The sequence below is a fragment of the Pygocentrus nattereri genome, chromosome 2, assembly GCF_015220715.1.
Source record: "Pygocentrus nattereri isolate fPygNat1 chromosome 2, fPygNat1.pri, whole genome shotgun sequence".
In the NCBI taxonomy this organism is placed as follows: Eukaryota; Metazoa; Chordata; class Actinopteri; order Characiformes; family Serrasalmidae; genus Pygocentrus; species Pygocentrus nattereri.
In genome coordinates, this window is record NC_051212.1 from 8957910 (window position 1) to 8978373 (window position 20464).

At 40.5% G+C, this 20464-nt stretch overlaps 1 protein-coding gene across 1 annotated transcript; it reads right to left on the minus strand.

Annotated features, from left to right (window-relative positions):
* Window positions 1-3025: 3025 nt before the first annotated feature.
* Window positions 3026-10086, minus strand: LOC108413148 (zinc finger and SCAN domain-containing protein 21-like). Its single transcript, XM_037533661.1, has 6 exons — window positions 9790-10086; window positions 7475-7595; window positions 7150-7219; window positions 6365-6400; window positions 5891-6236; window positions 3026-5614 (listed from the first exon to the last, which is right to left on the minus strand). The coding sequence occupies exons 1-6, from the start codon at window positions 10084-10086 to the stop codon at window positions 4508-4510; spliced, it is 1977 nt and encodes a 658-aa protein (XP_037389558.1). The 3' UTR covers window positions 3026-4507.
* Between the last annotated feature and the right edge of the window lie 10378 nt (window positions 10087-20464).

Below are 20464 nucleotides of genomic sequence, written 5' to 3' on the forward strand. Positions count from 1 at the left end.
TTTTGGTGCTATATAGAATAATTTTCAAAAACGTTCTGTGTAGAACCATATACTTTTTTTTTTTTACCATGGAAATAACCATTTAGTAAATAAAATGGTTCTATATTGAACCATAAACACTCAATAGAACCCTTTGCCTGACGAAAGCTTTCTTCGGATTGAGGAATGTACTGTAGATGGTTTATAGAACCTTTATGAAAAGGGTCCTATTTTAACAAGCCTGACATTGTAACAGTAGAACCCTTTTTGGTGCTATATAGAACCACCTACATTCTCCACCAACCTGAAGAACGCTTTTATGATGCAAAGAACCCTTTAATAGTTTATACAGAGCTATATAGAAGAATTTTCTTTACTAAAGAAACCTTCAAGAACCATCATTTTTAAGTATCAGTGCCCTGATGTAATATTTATTCGGAAGCCCATCATCTACATTCACTAATAAAATGACTTTTGTACTTTATTAAGGATAATAAAGTGTATACATCAAAACACTACTCATAAATTATTTGTCCAATCCAGAAAAAAAAATCTGGGAAATATAAATTACCCTTAAGCGTCCTCCAGCCTGACATTTCTAACAAAAGGCAGACGTTTGAATCAAGTGGGTAAATTCAAACTTCTGGCTTGGAAGAACACTGAAGAACAACATGAAAAAACTGAATCATCATTTTCAATCACACATTGAATTTGCTTCTTTGCCCATATCAGCTTGTCTATAGAAATAAGCCTACATTTGTAGTTCAGTTCAAGCCTACTTATACTGTACTTATGCTGTGCCTTGTAGGTGGAGATGAATGAGCACGTCACTGCAAATCATCTCAGACAGAAACACTTTGTCCTACCTACTCGTTTAGAACGGAATCAAATCAAATAAAATTTATTTGTATAGCGCTTTTTACAACGGATGTTGTCACAAAGCAGCTTTACAGAATTTCGGAAAAGACAAAGTTTCAACAGGACTGTAAGAATGTACAGAAACCCCCCGGTGGGCAAGCCAGGGGCAATAGTGGCAAGGAAAAAGTCCCTCAGAACTGAGGAAGAAACCTTGGGAGGAACCAGGCGAACCTTGGGAGGAACCAGGCCAAGGATAATGATTCACAGCCCTTTATCAATGTCAAGACGCTAATTTTGTTTAAAGTCTGCTATCTTGCAGGACAAACAATTAAGGAAAACAATGGACGTGGGCGGTGTGAAGGTTAGTCAGAATAAAATAAAGCCTGTAGATCAGGAGTGCACAACTCTGGTCCTAGTGCCGGTGTCAAGCATAGTTTGGTAATTTACCTGCTCAAGCACATGTTATTACACTCATCTTTTAATTGCAAGGTTTAGTGAGTGTGTTCGAGCAGGCGAACCACCAATCTGTGACAGACACCGGCCCTCCAGGACCAGAGTTGTGCACTTCCACATAGATGTTGACTTATACCAACTAACACGATACTAGGGGTACTACATGTGCATTATCACTGCAGTGTACATTGCCCTTCAGATTCCTATCACTGTCTGTCCAAATCTATTAGAAAGGCACATTTTCAGGGCTGCTAAGACAACCTAGTCTGACTAATTTAGAAGAATTTTTGATGTATTATTTTTCAAGTAGAGTAGGACCAGTTTTCATATTTTTAAATCCAGAAATAAATTGCTATCAATTTAACAAACTACGTTTTTTTGGCTGCTTCAAAACACAAAGTTCAGTCTTTAATGTAAGTCTAAAAATCACCGAAGTCTAAAAGGTACTGTGGTCTTCTATATATTACAGACTGTGCAAGCTATGATTTCTTATTTCTCAAAGCAGCACAGGTTTTCATCCAAATGAATAACATTACTATGGGAATTACAGGAATGATTTAACTAAAAATCTTAATTTGCTAATGACAAAATACTAACAGCTACCAAACTAGCATGCTTCAGTCAAAGCTGGTCTTTCAGGTGAGCACAGAGACTATGCCTGCAGTTAGTTCTGTGGTGCTCTTGATTCCTCCGAATGAGTGTGCAGTTCTGCAACTGTGAAGCCTTTCTTCAGCACTGCTTTAGTCAAGACATTCTTCAGACAAGAACTATATATAAAATCTACCAAAGCAAGGATCGCAGATGTACTCTACCAGACTCTACCTGGCTGCAGGAGAAGTCCCAAGCAGGTCAGCAATAATTCATCACTGAGATAATCAGACTGACATGTTTCGTCTTGCCCTAAATATCCATCAAAGCATCCCACTGGCAATCAAGATCAACAATGGCCTTCAAGCTCAAGGCATTGGAGGCAATGTTTCGTCTTAGGATACTTACTTTAATTACTAGCTATTAGGATAAATACATGCTCTGTTTAAAAGGTTTAACCACACGACAGAGGCTTAAAGGGAAAGTGCATTTCTCCTGTCCATGTATAAAAAAAAGTGATTCTTCCCTCTCATTTAATTATCTCTGTATCCGTTTCAATAAACTCTGAGTTATGGGCACAAGCTATAAGTTGTAGCTCCATGTTACAGAAGTCTTGGAGAAGGGATGGAAAGAAGTGACAGGAGTTGACTCAGCAGGAACGCAAGGAAACGACAGGATGCCAGCTGAGGAGCATGGTGAAGGATGCAAGCTGTGCAGAATGGTGGAGAGAGGCAAAGCTGCTGAAGATCCTGGCCAACGGCATTGTGACTTAATGTAATCTCACTTCCATCATTTTTGGCCCATGCTTGCTAGAGAAAAGCCTGATTAACAAGAATGGCAGGAGACAGAGGCGATTTGGGTAGATTGCTAGGGTTTAATCAAGTCTGCGCTGTGGGTGAAGACGGCCAAGACTGCAGGCAAGAGCAGGAAAAGCCATACTTGGAGTGGAATGCCACATCTGATAGCTGCTTGGGCACTTCAAGGCTCAGTGGCTGCAGAGTCGGCACACACAATGCAAATTCAGGGCGTTTTGAAGGCCAAAGGAGTCATAATATATTAATAACAGTAAGACTAGTAACCTACTAGAGAGATGTAGTTGATAAACTGGTAACCCAATGCATAATTTAGCTAAAGAACAGGAAACCTATTTTCTGTTATCAAAGTTTATTTAGAATTAAAAAAGCATCAAAGAAGTTTTGTGGTTTTGGCTGGACAGACAAATGCATTTGTAATCACCTAAAAATACAAAAGAAAAGCCAGATTAACTAAATTACACATGAAGTCCAATCAACTTCTTGAGATTTGGCATAGAAGATGAAATTTGAGTAATCATCTACTAAAACTGGACCCCAGTTGTACAGAATGCAAACCCTTGCCATCCACATTGTGAGCTCTGCCATTGTTGCTTTTGTGGAATATTTTTAAACAGAGTCCAAGTCCAAGAGCCAAACTTACAGGCATTGAGATGCTATGACGCACAATAAACTGAGATTGGCAAATTACATTGTGCTCAACACTTTCCATAAACAGGGTGATCTTTAAAAAAAAATTAAAAAGCATATTTACATTTGAATTATGTTTTGTCCATAGTGGTAAATGAACGTACATGTGTTAACCATAGGTTCTTATTAAAATAATGACTAATAATTATATGTACTTTGTTTTTACATAAGGTCCTTGAAGTGATTAGAGAATCATGGTATGGAAATTTATTTCCATCACAAGGAACTGTGTACAGTCAAGAGTAAAGCTTAAATAAGCCTACACAAGCATTTCTTCTTCAAATTAGGTTTGATAACAGTCTAACAGTCAGTTAGACAATACATGTACAGATTCGACAACCACCCACAGAACAAACCAGCATTTTCAGGGCTGCCACAGGTCAGGCAGCTGCTTAAGTGCTTAGAGATATCAAATGTTTTAAATATCTTTTGGGAAAATTTATTTAAACTGAAATTCCCTGAAGAATAACTAGAGAGTAAGCCACAACATTAGCTATGACTTATTAGTATATTTTACTCCATGCACTAATCACCTTTTCCAACATAAAGCATTCTTCAGATGCAAGATTTAGCCAACCTGTTGTGAGGATGTTGCTGTTTTGGATACACAGCCTGAAATTCTTCATAGATACATAACAGATACATAGATATAAATTGGAGACATCAGGGCCATTACTATGGGGCAATTACTTTTGTGTCTCCTGTGTTGTGAAATAGCCAACTGGGCAGAGGAATTTAGAATAACTGGTACCCGGAGATAATATTTTATATTTTTTTCTTTTAAACAGCTTAATCTTGCACTGCAAATATTCAAGAAACCAAACACAATAAGCACCTAATGAAATTGTTTCATAGACTTTCTTCTTTATCTTTATCAAGCATATCAAAAATTTCACCCAGCACTGTACTTCTCAGTCTGATTAATATAATTCAGTCTCTTTTTATGTGTTTGGCTGAATGATGTGCCCCTATTCACTTTAGTGTTTATGACTCCCTGGTTGTTGTTCCAGCTAAAAGGCATCATTGAATTCGCAGAGAACTTAAAGAGAACATGAACGAAACTACATCATAGCTACATATTTTACTGGTCCACTTTGTGCCTTCATCAAGGCAACCACTGTTCAAAACTATTCCCTGTGCACTGTTCTCTGGATCACATTGGCACTTTGTGTCTCTGTCTGAGACAAAACTGCATGATGATACCGCATCAGGTGGTTCTTCAGGCTGACGTTGTGATTGAAACACTCTCCACACTGCTCACACATGAAGGGCTTCTCCCCAGTGTGGAGGCGCATATGAGAGCTGAGATTACTCATTTGGTTGAAAGAACGATCGCACACCTGGCATCTGAAGGGCTTTTCTCCAGAGTGAATGAGCTTATGCCTCTTCAGCATAATGATGTCCCTGAAGCGCTTCCCACAAGTGTTACAGGCATACTTATACGGACCTCTATGGAGCTTCAGGTGGCTGTTGCGTTTGTGAATGTTGTCGAACCTCTCTGGACAGTCTGGACAGCTGTATGGCTGTTTTTCCTTCGGATGGGTCTGCTCATGCTCCAGCTTTGATGGCCTGTTCGTGAAGAGCTTCAAACAGTATTTGCACGGGTGGTCGGCGTCCTTATGAAGTCTACTGCAGTGTCCCTTCAGGCCAACCTCGGTAAGGAATCTTTTCCCACACTCTGGACAGACGATAGGTTTGGTCTTGTGTTCACACACATGATCTTTACAACCGCTGGATTTGGGCTCTGCTAAAATAAGTTTGCCGCATTCCTGGCAGAGCTTACGGAAGGGCTTGGCTCCATGTTCCTTTTCAGCATGTTTCTGAAAGCTGGGAAAGTCATCAAAGTGAACAAGTAGTTTTTCAAAACTATGGGTCTCGACGTTGTCATCAGCGCCGCACTGGGCACAGGCGAACACTTTTTTGTGGCGATGGAGGGAACAAGAGAGCGTAGCGTCAGTCCTGCAGACTGTGCACCACATCACAACCTTACCTTGACCATCCTCTATTAAACTGCCATCTTCACCCACAGATACATCAGAGTCTGAAGCTACTTCATCTAAATGTGGTTCCCACTCATCCGAACTGTCCTGCTTCTTAGACTTCCTCTTTCCTTTTTCCTCCACTTCTTCCAGCTCACTTGTTTCCTCCTCAGTACTTGAAGAATAAGATTCATCATTCTGCTCACAGTCCTGTTCAGCACCCTCATCATCGGATGACGCAATCTGAACCTCAACCTGCAGGACATAGATGGCACCTTCATCTCACTCCTCATGATGAATTGACCAACAGAATTGCAGAAAACAAAGTGCTACATAAAAATGCATTAAAGATAAAACATTTTTTCTTCTCTGTTTAAGTTTCCATTCTAGAGTTTTTTTTTAAACTACAGTAGTAATTTGCTCTCCTTGTAGTTTTTAATGTTACTTCTGGTCCACTGAAGATGCCACTCTTACAAAGAAATATCTGCACATATGTTATTTTACTGGACAAATGAGTTTATAAATACATACCTCGTTCGCCTCCCTGTCCCCAAGTTCTGCTGTGCGTCCTACCTTTGGGGATGATGCTACATCATCATCCTCATGCTCTTTCTGAAGGACCTCTCCTTGTTCTGTGTGTTCTTCATGGATGGCCTCCTCAGGGTGTTTGTGCTGTGTATTTATGGCCTCCACAGGTTCGTCAGCAGGAGTGGGGTGACTCGTCCACTGTCTGTGAAAGCCACAGCTCTGGCAGTCCTGGGTAATTGAAAACTGCCTCTCATTGCCCTCAATGGTAATGCAGCTCTCGATCTGACAGAGCGAGCAGTACTGGAAGAGCTCCAGCAAGCGCTGTGTGCTCACAAGCACCTCACTGCCCCTGAAAATAAGGAGAAGTAAACATACTTTTGTTCATTTGCGTATTTCAAATGACTTAATATGTATGACAAAAATGTTTCAGATCAAACTAAACAAAAAAAAAAAAACCCTGCAAAATGCATGACTTACTTAAAAATGTCCCTTGATACGTCTGAAGGCTCTTGACTGCTGGGGAATAAAATGTAACTTCATCTAATTATAATGTTGTAGACTGTAACTGCGCTATCATGCAACACAGTGAGCCACCAACACAGTGTCAGCAGCATCCTCAGCTGTTACTGTAATTCACAGTAATCTAAAGCACATATATATAGCTGGGAAGATGAGGGAAAAAACAATTCAGGACAAAATTAGCATCAAATATTGACATATTAATTATTTAAACCCATTTTTTTTACAGTTCAACATTCAAAATATTTAGTCTGCTTTTCATGTGTGCCAGGAGGGGTAAACAAAGCCTAGCAACAACGTGTAAATATTTGTCTATAATACAACAACAAAAAAATATTACAGATATCATTTTATTGGTGTGACAACTAGTGCTCCAGTGTTTTACTCATGACATGGCTCAAGTAAAACCAGGGCTGGAGTTTCAGATAATGGATCAGAGAACAGGAAGCGTATTTATACAAATCAGAGGGGAAAAGGGGGGAGAAAAAACAAACAAAAAAAAGCCAATATTTATTATTAATAAAGCGCCAAATGGTCCCAGCTCTATGTATGTATACCCCATCCATGCTCCGCCGTCTCAACTGTTCTGACCAAACAAAATGATCGCAGTGCTCGATGTTTCAGGCAAAGTTTAACAAGCTGTTCTGAAGAAGTATACTAAGCCTAAAAAACTTCCATTAGTACATTCCATTAGCCTGTCTGGATCTGGCAAGACACTGACAACCAAATTTATTTACCTTTACCCCATGATTTCTCTTCCACCTCGGAACATGTTGAGAGTGGAGTAGGTGTATTTTCTTTTTCGGAAAACACCTTTAAAATCAAGAATTATATTAGGTATTGCACACTGTTTTAAAAATAAATAAAATGTGCAGTGGCCATTGGTCTTGGCATTTCTCATCTCCAATTCAGTTTAAATAAATCTCAGGAGAAGACAAACTTCATTTGTGAAATAATCTGTGTCTAACAACTGGACATCTATGATTACATTTCCTCAGCTACCCCTAAAATCTATCATCAAAATATCAACCACCTTCTGTCGTTTTACTTCACTCCTCGTTCGCCGACCCAAGACGGTGCAAGATGATGCTGATGTTGAATGCTGTTGATCGGCACGTGGGAATTTATGATCAGGTTGGGGCACTCTAAAGGCTGGACCTGGCTCATCTTTTGGGCTACAGTCCTGGACCTGTGAGGATAAAAGTAAGACATAATGTCAGAGGCCCTGGATAGTTACACATACATCACATTTTCTCAGACACACTCACACCCAGGGGTAATTTAACATGTCCAATTGGCCTGACTGCATGTCTTTTGACTGTGGGAGGAAACTCACGCAGACACGGGCAGAACATGCAAACTCCACACAGAGAGGAACCTGGTCACCCGGCCGGGGAATTTAACCCAGGCCCTCCTCGCTGGGAGGCAACAGCGCTACTCACCACGCCACTGTGCTGCCCCTAATGATGGTTTCCCACCTTTTAAGATCAAATAATAATGAGGAACAATTTACTTGAACCCAGCTACATAACCATGCCATGAACATGTTATGGGAGTTTTCATATGCCATCAAGAGTTGTCATGAGAAACTTTTACGGTGATAGAACAGTCCCATCTTACCATTATCAGTAAGTGCCATAAGAGATGCTATAATGTTTGATGTCATGACAGCTCATGTCATATGATCATTTTTCCTAAGTGCACTTATGCACTCATCAAACCTGTTATAACAATTACCAGTCATGGTAACATAACCCTGTTATATTACTGGACATAATCGGTCATACAACCTCCATCATGACATATTTAGTATATTTAATATGTAGAAGAGTTCACGTAAACTTTACTGAATGAAGTTAACTCTTTGCCACGGCCTCAATTACAGAGAGGTGATCTGGAAAAGTTTTACTAAGGCAATGCTATTTAGTCTCCATCAAGGCAGAACCTAAGGTACTTGAAAAAAAGATCTGAAGGGCCCCAACCTGAATCCTTACAGGTGAAACACTGAAATTACTCATGTTATTAATACTTTTTATTAAATGACATTAATAACATTGTTATTTTGTTATTGCTGGGATATCACAGTCATATTGAAATTCAAACCAAACTCATGGCTTCTGTGAAATGCAACACATCTGTGAACTCACAATGTAAATGTAATAATTAAAGTAACTTAATTTTTTGTTTGACTAACTTGTTAAAATTAATAATACGATTCTAGCAACTTAGTGACCGAAAGAACGAGATCGTGGATACAAGCGGCCAAAATGAGCTTTCTCCACAGGGTCGCCGGGTTCTCCCTTAGAGATAGGGTGAGAAGCTCGGCGATTCGGGAGAGGCTCGGGATAGAGCCGCTGCTCCTCCACGTTGAGAGAAGCCAGTTGAGGTGGTTCGGGTATCTGGTAAGCATGGCCTCTGGACGCCTCCCTAGGGAGGTGGTCCAGACATGTCTGACAGGGAAGAGAACCCAGGGAAGGCCCAGGACACGTTGGAGGGATTATATCTCTCGACTGTCTTGGGAACACCTTGGCATCCCTCCGGAAGAGCTGGAGGAGGTGGCGGAGGAGAGGGAGGCCTGGGCCTCTTTGCTTAGGCTGCTGCCTCCCACGACTCGGATAAGCGGTGGAGGATGGATGGAGTCTAGTAACTTACTATTTCTTCTGTAATCTGTAATCGACATCTTTTACAATGATTTGGCTGTTTCAGGCAACCTAGCCTCATTTGATCACCTCATATTACTGATCTCATCATCATCTTCACTTTCAGACACTACTCCTCTACTTTACTAACCCTGATCAAGGATGTGTTTCGGGGCGTCCTGGGTTGCCTGTCATTTTACTGCTCATACTGCTCATCTTTTCAGCCTCTGACAGCACAGATGCATAATGTTGGTAGGACTATAGGAACATATTGGCATTATGTGGGTAATACAAACATGCATGGAGGTTGCAAACAAGTTAAATGATTCATTTTGCATTTACATATTCCTTTCTAACTTTGAAATGCGTCAGCCTGGCCCACAACATAACAGGAGGGTTAAATAAAATGAACTCATTTAAATGTACAGTGCACATTTGGCGTCTGACGTTTGCTTCTTTAGCACTGGATCCATGAGGCTAATGCAGCCAACAAGTAATAAAAGCTCACTCAGCAATGAGCACTCAGCAGACTGCAGACCTAAATCATCACACACTCGTCTCAAACCACTTTTAGCTGATAAATGATCTCTATTAGACTTGCTAATGTGGTTTCTGACACTGTATGACACACTGTTGTCAATACAAATGGACACAAGGCATGTGGCACAGCTCAAAGGTGCAGTGGTTGAATGACTTGTTTCCAGCACACAGCTGCATAACTCCCTGGCTCACTATTGTACTTACCCCTGCCTCACTGGTCTGAGGAGGTAGCGTCAAACTCCACGGAAAAACCGAAGGCACGGCTGAAGCGTTGAGCGAGTTATTCAGGGATCTTTCTCTGTAATCCTCCGGTAAGAAGTGGTCGCTGCACACCCGCAGGTTCTTCACACTGTCTCTGTTTATGTTCTCCGAGGCCAGTCGGTGCTTTATGACTGAGAGCCACAGCCTGCAGATGTCCAGGTCTTTGGGGAACCTGTGGAAGCGCTTGGTGGTGCGCTTGGCTTTGCTCGGGCACCTCAGCACGCAGCACTGATTGACCATCTTCAGAGGATTGAGGAGGTCGCTGAGCACTTTCTGATGACCTGACACAAACCGTTCAGCTAATTCGGCTGCAGTTTGGTTTACAATGCTGGCTCAGTTCCCACCTGCGACTTCTGCTTCTTCTCTTTCTGACGTTTGCACACAAGCTAAAAGTGCATTACTGCCACCTAATGAGCGAGCCGGTGGACTGAAGATGTTCAGTGGTCTAATTTTTTAAGAGTGATCATAACACCATAATTTGTATGCAATATATATTGTAGCGTCGGCCCAAAGGGGGACGGTGCTACTTCCCATGAGCCCCTGCGGCTCCGGTATTGGTTCCTGTTATGTGTAATGTTGGCGCATGTATTTATTAGTTATGTGTGTTATGTAGCTTGAGTCCTCCCTTATCGGTTTATGTAGTTGTACTGTATAAGTTGTCACCTGCCGTGTGTGTGTGTTGTATTGTTGTTGATGCCATTCCCTCGTGTGCTGTGTGGGGGAGAGGTCCACGTTGCTAAGGCATCGAATTAAAAGAGCCTTTTTTCTGTCAAAATGGATCGGTTCACTGTCTCTCCCTCCTCCACCACGCCACAATATATAGGGGTATGTTTACCACTGTGTTTCATCACCTCTTCTTTTAACAAAACTCTGTAAGTGTTTGGGAACTGAGGAGACCAAGTTTTAAGTTTTTAAAGTATAATGTTTTCCCATTCTTGAATTTCAGCTTCTCAACAGTTCTGGATCTCTTTTGTTGTATTTTTCATTGGGTCCATCACTTTTAGTGTCCTCCGGAAACACTTCCATTGTATTATGGCTCATTTCCATTGTGTTGTTATCAGATTCGTTTCTAAGGTTGCATTTGTTTTCTGTGTTTGCTTCACGTCCCTGAATTTGCAGTGTATTTGTTGAATGTAGTGCTTGTTGTCATTTTGATTAAAGTGTGTTCTGAATTTGTACAGCATGTTTGAATTTGCAGTGTGTTTGTAAAATGTAGTGCATGGATATGTTTTCCGACTTTGCAGCCCCTTTTTAATTTGCTGCACGTTGGGTTTTCTCGGCCACCATATTACTGAGCAGTCCCTTCTAAACCCGGATAGTCCCATCTGACTAGGAAGGGGAGTTGGAGGTCATGGACAAACCCAGTTGATAGAGGCCACTGTTTTATTCCATTTCCTACCCAGGGGGACCGTGGGACCCTGTCTCATGTCTCCCTGCACACAGGAAACTAGAATCTTATTGGAATCTTGTGGCCGTTGAGTAACAATTCACATGTCTGGATATTTGGAGAGGGGGGCCGATATAAGTGACATCCAGCCAGCCAAGTATTGGCCTTTGTGGCGTGGAGGGCTTGGGTTATGTGGGCATGGACTCATCTCGTGATGTGCCTACCCCTGCATAGTCTCATGGGGGCGGGGGCGGGAACTCCAACTGGGACTACTCTCAATCCATGTGGAGTTGATTGCTCAGATGATAGAACTGTCTCTTTTTGATTTAGTTGAGGTTCCTAAAATACAACTTTACTCAATATTTTGGTTCAACTATATAAACAGGAAAACGCAGGTGTTTAAACTACTAACAAAAGTTTTTTTGGTTGTTCCTCTGCATTTTGGGAGTAATGATTTATGTGTTACAAATTCCATTAGACTTAGCCTGTGCTAAAACTGCTAAAGAGCAATGAAATTTAAAATGCCCAAAATTCTAGTCAGAATCAAGTTGCAGTTTGCTGTGGTTCCCAGTACTAAAGAATCAGCTTATACAGATGTTTAGAACCTGTGTAGAACCTTCAAATCTAGTTACTTCAGTAAATTCTCAAATGCCTACTTTTACAATTCTTTTTGTAAGTTTTTAGATGTTGAGCACCTCATAGAACTACCTAAATCCTCCACAAGGGGATGCCATGAGCATTCAGATAACGTGTGATGTTTCATAAGAGCAGTGCTTTGCCTCAGTGGCACTGGGTGCACTTCTTTAAAGCTTCATCAATCCTAAGACTGGACGCTTTAAAAATAAGTAATATTTTGTTATATAACATGTTCACTGCTGCATACTTAATACTATAATATGTGTTCCAGTGTTCCTTGTTTGTCACCTCCTCTCACTCCTAGTTTCCATACTATGTATGTTATGTTGCCTAGTTGTGTTCCCAGTTTGTTTTATTCCTACAATTGGCATTTGTGTTTTTTCCTTCAATTTCAGAATCAGAATCAGATGTACTGTCCAAGTATGTTGACAAAGCATATATAATGATTTATGTAGCCATATCTAAAATGAACAAATAGTGGAACTAATTAAATTTCATTAGTTATATTACGTATTAAATAGATTCATGTGTAATTTTACACATTATATACATTTTATACACTAGCTTAGTGCTGTAGATAGAAATAACCTGTCTACCCTTCTGAAATACAAAAGTTACATTTATGGCATTTGCTCTTATCCAGAGCAACTTACAATTTGATCATTTTACATAGGTAGGCCAAGGCAGCGTTGGGAGTTTTGCCCAAGGACTCTTATTGATATAGTGTATGCCCAGGTGAGGATTGAACCCCAGTCTACAGTGTAGAAGGCAGAGGTATTAACCACTACACTATCCCGACCACTATCCCAAAATGTTTTGTTTCTTCTCATGATCTGTGATGATGTTGATGATGATAAATATGTTGCAGTAAACCCAGAGAATTATTTAAAACCATCAATTCTGCTATCAATCCACCAATTTTTACCCTGGTGAGTCCTCTAGAATTTGTGTGGATTTTCAGCACTTTCTACCACCAATGACACCCCTCTAAATTTGGGGTGCGCCAACAGTTTTAGTCTCTTTGAGCCCATCTCCTTTTCATTTTTTGAGATTTTTCACTAGGAGTCTACATCCTCTCCCGGTGACATCATCCCAACTCCACTTTTGAAAGAAATGTTTGACATAGTAGGCCCCTGTCTATTACTCATAATGAATACCTCCCCATCGTCTCTTCCTGGCACTGTTCCTGCTTGTTGTAAGCATGCTGCTGTCCAGCCTCAAAGCACAACCTTAACTCTACTATACTTTTGTTCTAAATTTTGACCACTTTCAAAACTACCGTTTCTCTCTAAGGTACTGGAGAAAATTGTGCTTTCACAACTGCAGGATCATTTCACTAAAAATGAAGAGCTTTGTTTTTGAACATTTTCATTCTGGTTCTAAACCCTACTACTGTCTGCCCTCTTAAAGGTGACTAATGACCTGCTGTTTGGTGTTGACACAAGAGAGTGTGCTATTCTGGTTTTGCTGGACCTTACATTTACATTTTACATTGACCTTTACAGCATTTAGCAGATACTCTTATCCAGAGCAACTTACAAAATGTGCTTTGTTGTCAATGTCAAGAAAGTATTTTTGCTAGAAACACATAGGTAAGACAGAAAGTGAATCCTGAGCTCAGACACTGGCAGAATTACAAAAGCCTGTGTTGATACCTAGAGAAAAGAGTTAAACACGGCACAGTGCAATACCTTTCATTAAGTGCAGTACAATACATTACAATGAATACTTACTGAGTGCTCATTTAAGTGCTGTAAAAAGAAATGTGTCTTCAGTCTGCGTTTGAAGACCACAAGAGACTCTGCTGTTCGGACAGCCAGTGGGAGTTCGTTCCACCACCTGGGTGCCAGAATAGAGAAAAGGCTTGATGATTGTCTTCCACACATTTTGAAAGATGTCTGGTTAAGTTAAGCTTTTCTTGAAGTTCGAAGTACTCGAGGTACAGTTCTGATTTTGTCCAGTGCCATCAGGTAGGGAGGGACTGGTCCATTCTTGGCTTTGTAGGCCTCAGGGTTTTAAATCTGATGCGGGCAGCTAGAGGAAGCCAATGAAGGGAATGCAGCAGTGGAGTCACACAAGTTAACTATGGAAGAATGAAGATGAGCTGTGCTGTTGCATTGTGGATGAGTTGCAGGGGATTGAATACCTCGATAGGAAGACCAACAAAGAGTGAGTTGCATTAGTCAAGACTTGAGATTACAAGAGAACGAACAAGCTCCTGGGTGGCCTCTTGAGTGAGAAAGGGTTGAATCCTTGTAAAGGAGTAACTTGCATGACCAAGTCAGGTTCGCTGTACAAGCTGAGGACGATAACTGGCCATCTAGAATCACACCAAGACTTCTTGCCTCTTCAAATGGAACAATCAGAGAGTTCTTGAATGAGATGGTAAGATCAAGATGAGGACCTGTAGTTGCAGGGATGAATAGCAGCTCAGTCTTGCTAGGTTTGAGCTTCATCCATGAAGAGACATCAGTCAGACATGCCAAGATGCGACTGGAAACCTGCATGTCATCTTGGCATCCCTACATTAGTTCTTTGTATAGTACAGGATTCTATTCAAAGTTATTTTATTTGTGATTAAGTCACTAAATAGATTTGCACAGTCTTGTATAGGAGATTTCCCCAAACCCTATCCTTTCTTCAGGTCCCTGATGTCATCAGATCAGTTTCCACTGGCTGTGCGACAGTCTTGACTGAAACTCAAAGCTGACTGGGCCTTTGCTGTTTCGGAGCCTAGAATGTGGAACAGTCTACCTCTGGACATTAGGTCTGCACCCTGTACTGATGCTTTTTAGTCTACATTAAAAACTTTTTTTAACGATTAGCCTTTGATTCAGTGAAGTGATTGTAATGGATCTTGTTTTGTTATATATATTTAGGTTCTTTTAATCGTATCCATTTGTACAGCACATTGGGATAAGTGTGCTTTACCAGTGAATACTTACTTACTTACTAAGTTATGTACTAGAAAGATATCCTTTGTCTGAATCTTTTCCTGGTTTTCTTTGAGAACTACCTGAATCTGAGTCAGTTCTTTATATGTGAGCTTCTTGAACTCAGTGAGTTCTTGCAGATTAGAAAAGCAGGCTTTTTTGATTGTTCTTGGTCAGATCTCTTTCAGTCTTCTCTAAGCTTTTGATCTGGCCTTTCAAAGATGAGAAGAAGTCCTTTAAAATTTCCTTTGTGAGCTGCCAAGCATACTCATACACTCTAATATGTTGTGATTCGTTTTTCAGCTTGGCAGAGCTCAAATAAGAAATAAACAGGATCAGTTCTATTTTCTTTCCTGCTAAGGATACTTGCTTTCTTGATGGCATTAAAAACATTTGTTGGGGTTCCTCCACCTGAGTTTGTGGTAAAAATCACAACATTATCCTTTATGTCTTTAGCAATAGGGGCAGAACTGCACCAAAAATGTAATGCTGTCTGTACCAGAAACAACAATTTCTTACACTCCACTGTCGTCTTTAAGCAGTTTCCACAAATGTTTAGCCATCCGTATGTCATATTCTGCTCCAATGGTGTCTCCATAACCTGGAGTATCAATGATGGTAACAGAGACTGGGTTCTCCTGGTGAAAAACCTTTAAACTGTGATTTCAGATGTTTGAGTTTTTGCCCGATCTGCTGTTTGAAGTTCAGGTTGATTAAATTCTTTTAGAAGATTAAAGTCTTCTGTGATCTCAAACCACAGATCATCATCAATCTTCACGCCTCGTATGTAATTTATTATGCTGTTGATAAAAGTGGTTTTGCTTGCTCCAGTTTCTCCCACCAACAGTATGAATGCTTTTTGCATTAAGTGATACTTTATTAATCCCACAAACAGGGATACTGCCCCAGTATATATAATATACTAATAATAGTGGGCATCTGTAGGCTGGAGGTTAGGGAACTAGCCCTGTGGCTGGAAGGTTGCTGGTTCAAACCTCAGTGCTGACAGTCCATGACTGAGGTGTCCTTGAGCAACACACCTAACCCCCAATTGCTCCACGGGCGCCGTGGATAGGGCTGCCCACTGCTCCGGGCAAGTGCGCTCACTACCCCCTAGTGTGTGTGCATGTGGCGTTCCCCTTCACGGATGGATTAAATGTGGCGGTGGAATTTCCCCGTTTGTGGGATAAAAAAAAAAGTAGCTCAAAACACAAATTGTCGATAACGTTTTGCACAAGCCGACAATTGATCATATAGTTTCAAAGTAAGGAAATTTAATGGCAATTTAAGAACAAATCATCTGAAAGTTCAATTTACCTTCCAGTTTGCAGCCCTGGACCAGTCTACTTTAGGGACCTTATAAAAGCTGATTATTCTTCCCTCCTGGTCTTCTGTGTCCTCTCTTATGTCCATTCTAAACTTCAGTGGTGGTTCAGTTTCTTTTTCATGTATTAATCCCATTCTGTACAGCACTACTGCTCTTTGTGAAACTTTGGCCCTCTTCCATGCTGGGGAAAAAAGTTAGACACATTTCTACCAAAAAATGAACAAATAAATTTACCAACAGCAACTTTCAGGCATTGCAGCTCTGCTGGCTGACGTTCTGCTGTGCCAGAAGTGGATAGGCCAACAGCACTGCTTTCAGTTGCAGTGCTTTCAAAACCACTGGTAGTGATGTACCTTCTTCAGTGACATTCCTGCTCATCATTGTGGAAATCATTTGAGGAAAACTACAAAGAAAACAATTTTGAAAGTAACATCTTTTATGAATACTGGACACACACACACACACACACACACAGATTTTTATATTAAAAATCTATGCACGTTCTTATGACTTGTTTATGAGCCCAGGCTTTAGACTAGTACTTTGCAAGTATTGCTTCTCCCAGTAGAGCTACTGAGTGTTTCCATTTTTGTCCTTTTTTGTATTTTGCCCTGTTACGAACCCCAGGTGTAATCACACTACTTTTTATCTGTTGTATCCATTTCGTGTGTTTTTCCATCAGTGTCTTATGTGCAGGTACATGATTGGCCATCGGGAGACGTTCACAGCTCTTTCCCCTTTGACACAACCTGGAAGGACACCTGTTCATCAACCCATCACTTTTCAAACACTCTTAGCTTCACTATGTGTGTAAAGTCTGAAAGTTTGTAAAAGCTTTGTCATATTTTGTGAAACTCTTGTGAACATTGGAAAAATAGGGGATGGGTGCCACTTTGTTTTGGGTACCCTTTTTTTTCTCCTGTGTAAGGTAGAGAGTTTGTCTTTTTGTTTCTTTCATTTTTAGGTTTAATTCGTTTTTGTCATCATTAGCAGTCTGTTGTTTCGGCAAATGCTTGTCACCTTGACTTGTTTGGGGTTTTGAAGAAAATAAGTCTGTCGTTTTCTGGTTTAAATGGTGTCTGGTCTGGTTCTCACTTTCTTTTTCACCTTCTCCACTGGGGACCTTTGAATGGTGAAAAGCTTTTAAATGAGGCCTTTGCTTGGGTGAGTTGCAGCAGAAAGCCTGCAACCTAGCAGTTGTGCAGTCGCGCACTGGAATTCCTCTCAGCTTAAAGATTTGAGTGTGCCATGCTACTATGCTGGCTTTGTTATTGAGCAAATCTACTACTGTTACTGACCCATCTACCAGCCAAGGTACCCTTCCTGAGTTGTGTGCACCTCAGCAGTCATTCACGGCTTCTGATTTTTGTGTGTGGTGGTGTTCTTGGATGCAGTAGCATCAATGCACTTGCTGATATAGCCAGTCACTGATGCTGTATATTCTTCCAAGTTAACAGAGTCCCTGTCAGTGACAGCCTCCCTAAACATGCCCCGTGCAGTTTGCTCAAAACGGTCTTGAAGAGCAGAGATGGCTCCCGCTGGCCAGGTTTTTGCCCGCTTCAGAATTGGTTTAAAGCAACTGATAAGCAGCCCGTATGCAGGCATTTGCATTACAAAACCATTGTCTGAGTAGCCGAGATGGAGGTGGGGCTTGTGCAGCTCTTGGCTAGAACTTCTGTTTTTATATCCATAGCAAGTTGTTCAGCAGGAGTAGGTTTCCTCTCACTTTGCACAGCAATATAAATGGATTGGATTGCATGATCACATCTTTGCTGATCCTCAATCTCACTCCAATTATATCTGCAGACTCCCTTCCGTAATCTTGTCTGCATCACTCATCTCAGGCTCTTCTGGGGAAGGAATTCTTAACAAGGCATCAGTGTTGATGTTTTGCCTCCATGGCTTGTAACGAACATCAAAATTGTCCTCTGCCAATTGGGTCATCTACCTTTATTCAGCTGCTCCTAGGTTAGCCGTCCCCAAATGCAGATGGAATAAAACATTTGATTAAGAGGCTGGCGAATAGGAAGGAAACTTCAGCTCCGTTTAAAGATGAACATCAGCCATGTCCACTGTCAGTTCGATTGTGAAGGGAATGAAAAATGCCGACTTCCCTTTCACAGTCTGGAATGGTACAAGTTCTGCATGTCTCCCATTTCCATTGCTGTTGCTCTATTGTTGTTTTACTGAGCTGAAATGTGGACAGCTGTATGAGTCAAGACTGTTATTTTTAGGATTTTGGAATTGGTCTGTTTTTCCGTCTACATTTGCTAATGTAGGATTTGCATTTGAAGGAGAAGACAACACTATTTGAGGTTCACAGTATTTCACTTCCACCTACCAAAGTCTCCTTATTCAACTATACCAGTATAAAAACAAGTTTCCATTCAATGTCACTTCAACAAAATGATTCGTACAATGGACACTATGTTTACCATTAAGTCAAAAATTAAATGAAACTTTTGCGCCCCTGGTTTGCAGCATTCAAGTTCTGGCCCATGTACCCAAACTCATCAGGTGACAAGGACGAGTTTCGATCAACCCATCTTAGAAAATATCAGAGAGGTTTTAATGATAAATTTATGAAATACATAACTGTTTAGTGGACAAATGATTTTGATTATACTGCCCTATTAAGTCTTCCGTCATTCAAGAGATTTTGGCTACAAGTATTTAGTTTAACCTGTGTTACAAGTCAGGTCCCTGAGATACATCTAAAAATTACTTCTTCTATCTGGATTTTTTTTTTTGGGAGGCCTGTTCACATCATGATTGTCCTTGACCCCCCTAGACCCACTCAAGCTTGTACTCAGATGACACATGCCTTTTTTTTGTTCATTGTGAAATCTGTTATTTTGTCTTCCTTTGGCTTTCATGTTGCTCTATTGATTGATGTGAGATGCTTGTGAAATTAATGCTTTTGTATTTAAAGCTTACCGGATCACAAAGTGTAATTATAGTGTAAGGGTCAATTTCCCAGACCCACATTAAGCATATCTCTAGACTAAAAACAGAGATTCACCATTGGCAATGCAGTTAGTCAGTGATTGGGCTCAATCCATGTCTAGGAATCCAACCTCATAAGTCCTGCTTGTTGTGTAGTGGTGCAAGACCATTTCAGTTTAGATTAAACCTAGAAAAACAAATCCCTGGTTACCTTTTCATTCTGCTTTATTTAATCCTTATTAGTGCGGGTCCAGGTGTAGTCAAATTATAGCTATATTACTTGTTTACCCTACTGTCTATTTTTGTTCACAAAAAGACTAGTGATGCATTCATACAGACTTGTGTGGGTATCCATGGTAGTTTATAAAGCATCCAGACTCCAGTTATTCTCAGCTTTTCACACCCTCATTGTTCTGTTTCTCTCTCTCTCTCTCTCTCTCTCTCTCTCTCTCTCTCACATAAACCATTTGATATACTGCCCCACTCGCACATGAAAGCAGATATTACAACATTTAGTTCAGGCCACCCAAGCTGATTGGTTGAGGAGCGTTCTGTGCTGTTACTTCACCATAACATCAGTTTTTTCACATTCACTATATCACTCTGGTGAGACGACTGATTGGTTTAGTGACAACAACTTGCTGTGTCATGGGGCGACAGTATATTACTGCCTGCAACGTTGTTTTGTCCAATTCACACACCTTTCTAATTTTAGTGATTTCATACTTATTACCATATGCAAATTGGCAGGAATTTTTTACAGACCATTTGAAAATGCTTCTATCCGGAGCACATCAAACGCTCTTAAAGAAACACCTACGTTCATTTTTATTTAGGAAGTCCGGAAAAAGAACTGACTCGCCAAATAAAGCAGACAAAATGTGGAAGAACATTCTGGAACATTCTTGTCTCAGTAAAAGTTTTGGCTCTGCAACCAAATGTTTGCATTTATTTCAATCTTTGGTCAGTGCTTTGTTCTAGAAAGAAACATGGTGTTCTCGAGCATTTGATTTAAAAATATTCCACACGATTACGGTTATGACATTTTCTTTAATTATACAGGATTGCCAGAGTTGACCAGGCCAAATCAGAACGGCTAGGCTGTGACTGGACAATCAGCATTTAAGGGAGGCATTTAGTAAAAGGTCTGTTATGACTGGTTTGATTTATTTGTGAAAATGAATCATGTTCGTTTGGATATTAAGTGAAATCTAGTTTAATACGTCTTAATATTTTGCAGAAAGTACTGGAGTAAAAAGTTGGGTGTTCTATTGTAAGACGCAGTAGACAAAGTAAATGTCTCAAAAATGGAAACACTTTATAAAACTAGATACTTGACAAAGAACGTAAGTACAGTAAAGAAGTATACAGTGCCATCAAGAAAACAGA

What these genes read in the sequence shown, in the direction of transcription:
- LOC108413148 (XM_037533661.1), bottom strand. Translation starts at nt 10,086, where the DNA reads ATGGTCAATCAGTGCTGCGTGCTGAGGTGCCCGAGCAAAGCCAAGCGC. An exon ending in CTCAGACCAGTGAGGCAGGG is followed by an intron (nt 7,596 to 9,789) that starts GTAAGTACAATA and finishes TTATCCTCACAG; the next exon opens with GTCCAGGACTGTAGCCCAAA. An exon ending in GGGACAGGGAGGCGAACGAG is followed by an intron (nt 5,615 to 5,890) that starts GTATGTATTTAT and finishes TATGTCCTGCAG; the next exon opens with GTTGAGGTTCAGATTGCGTC.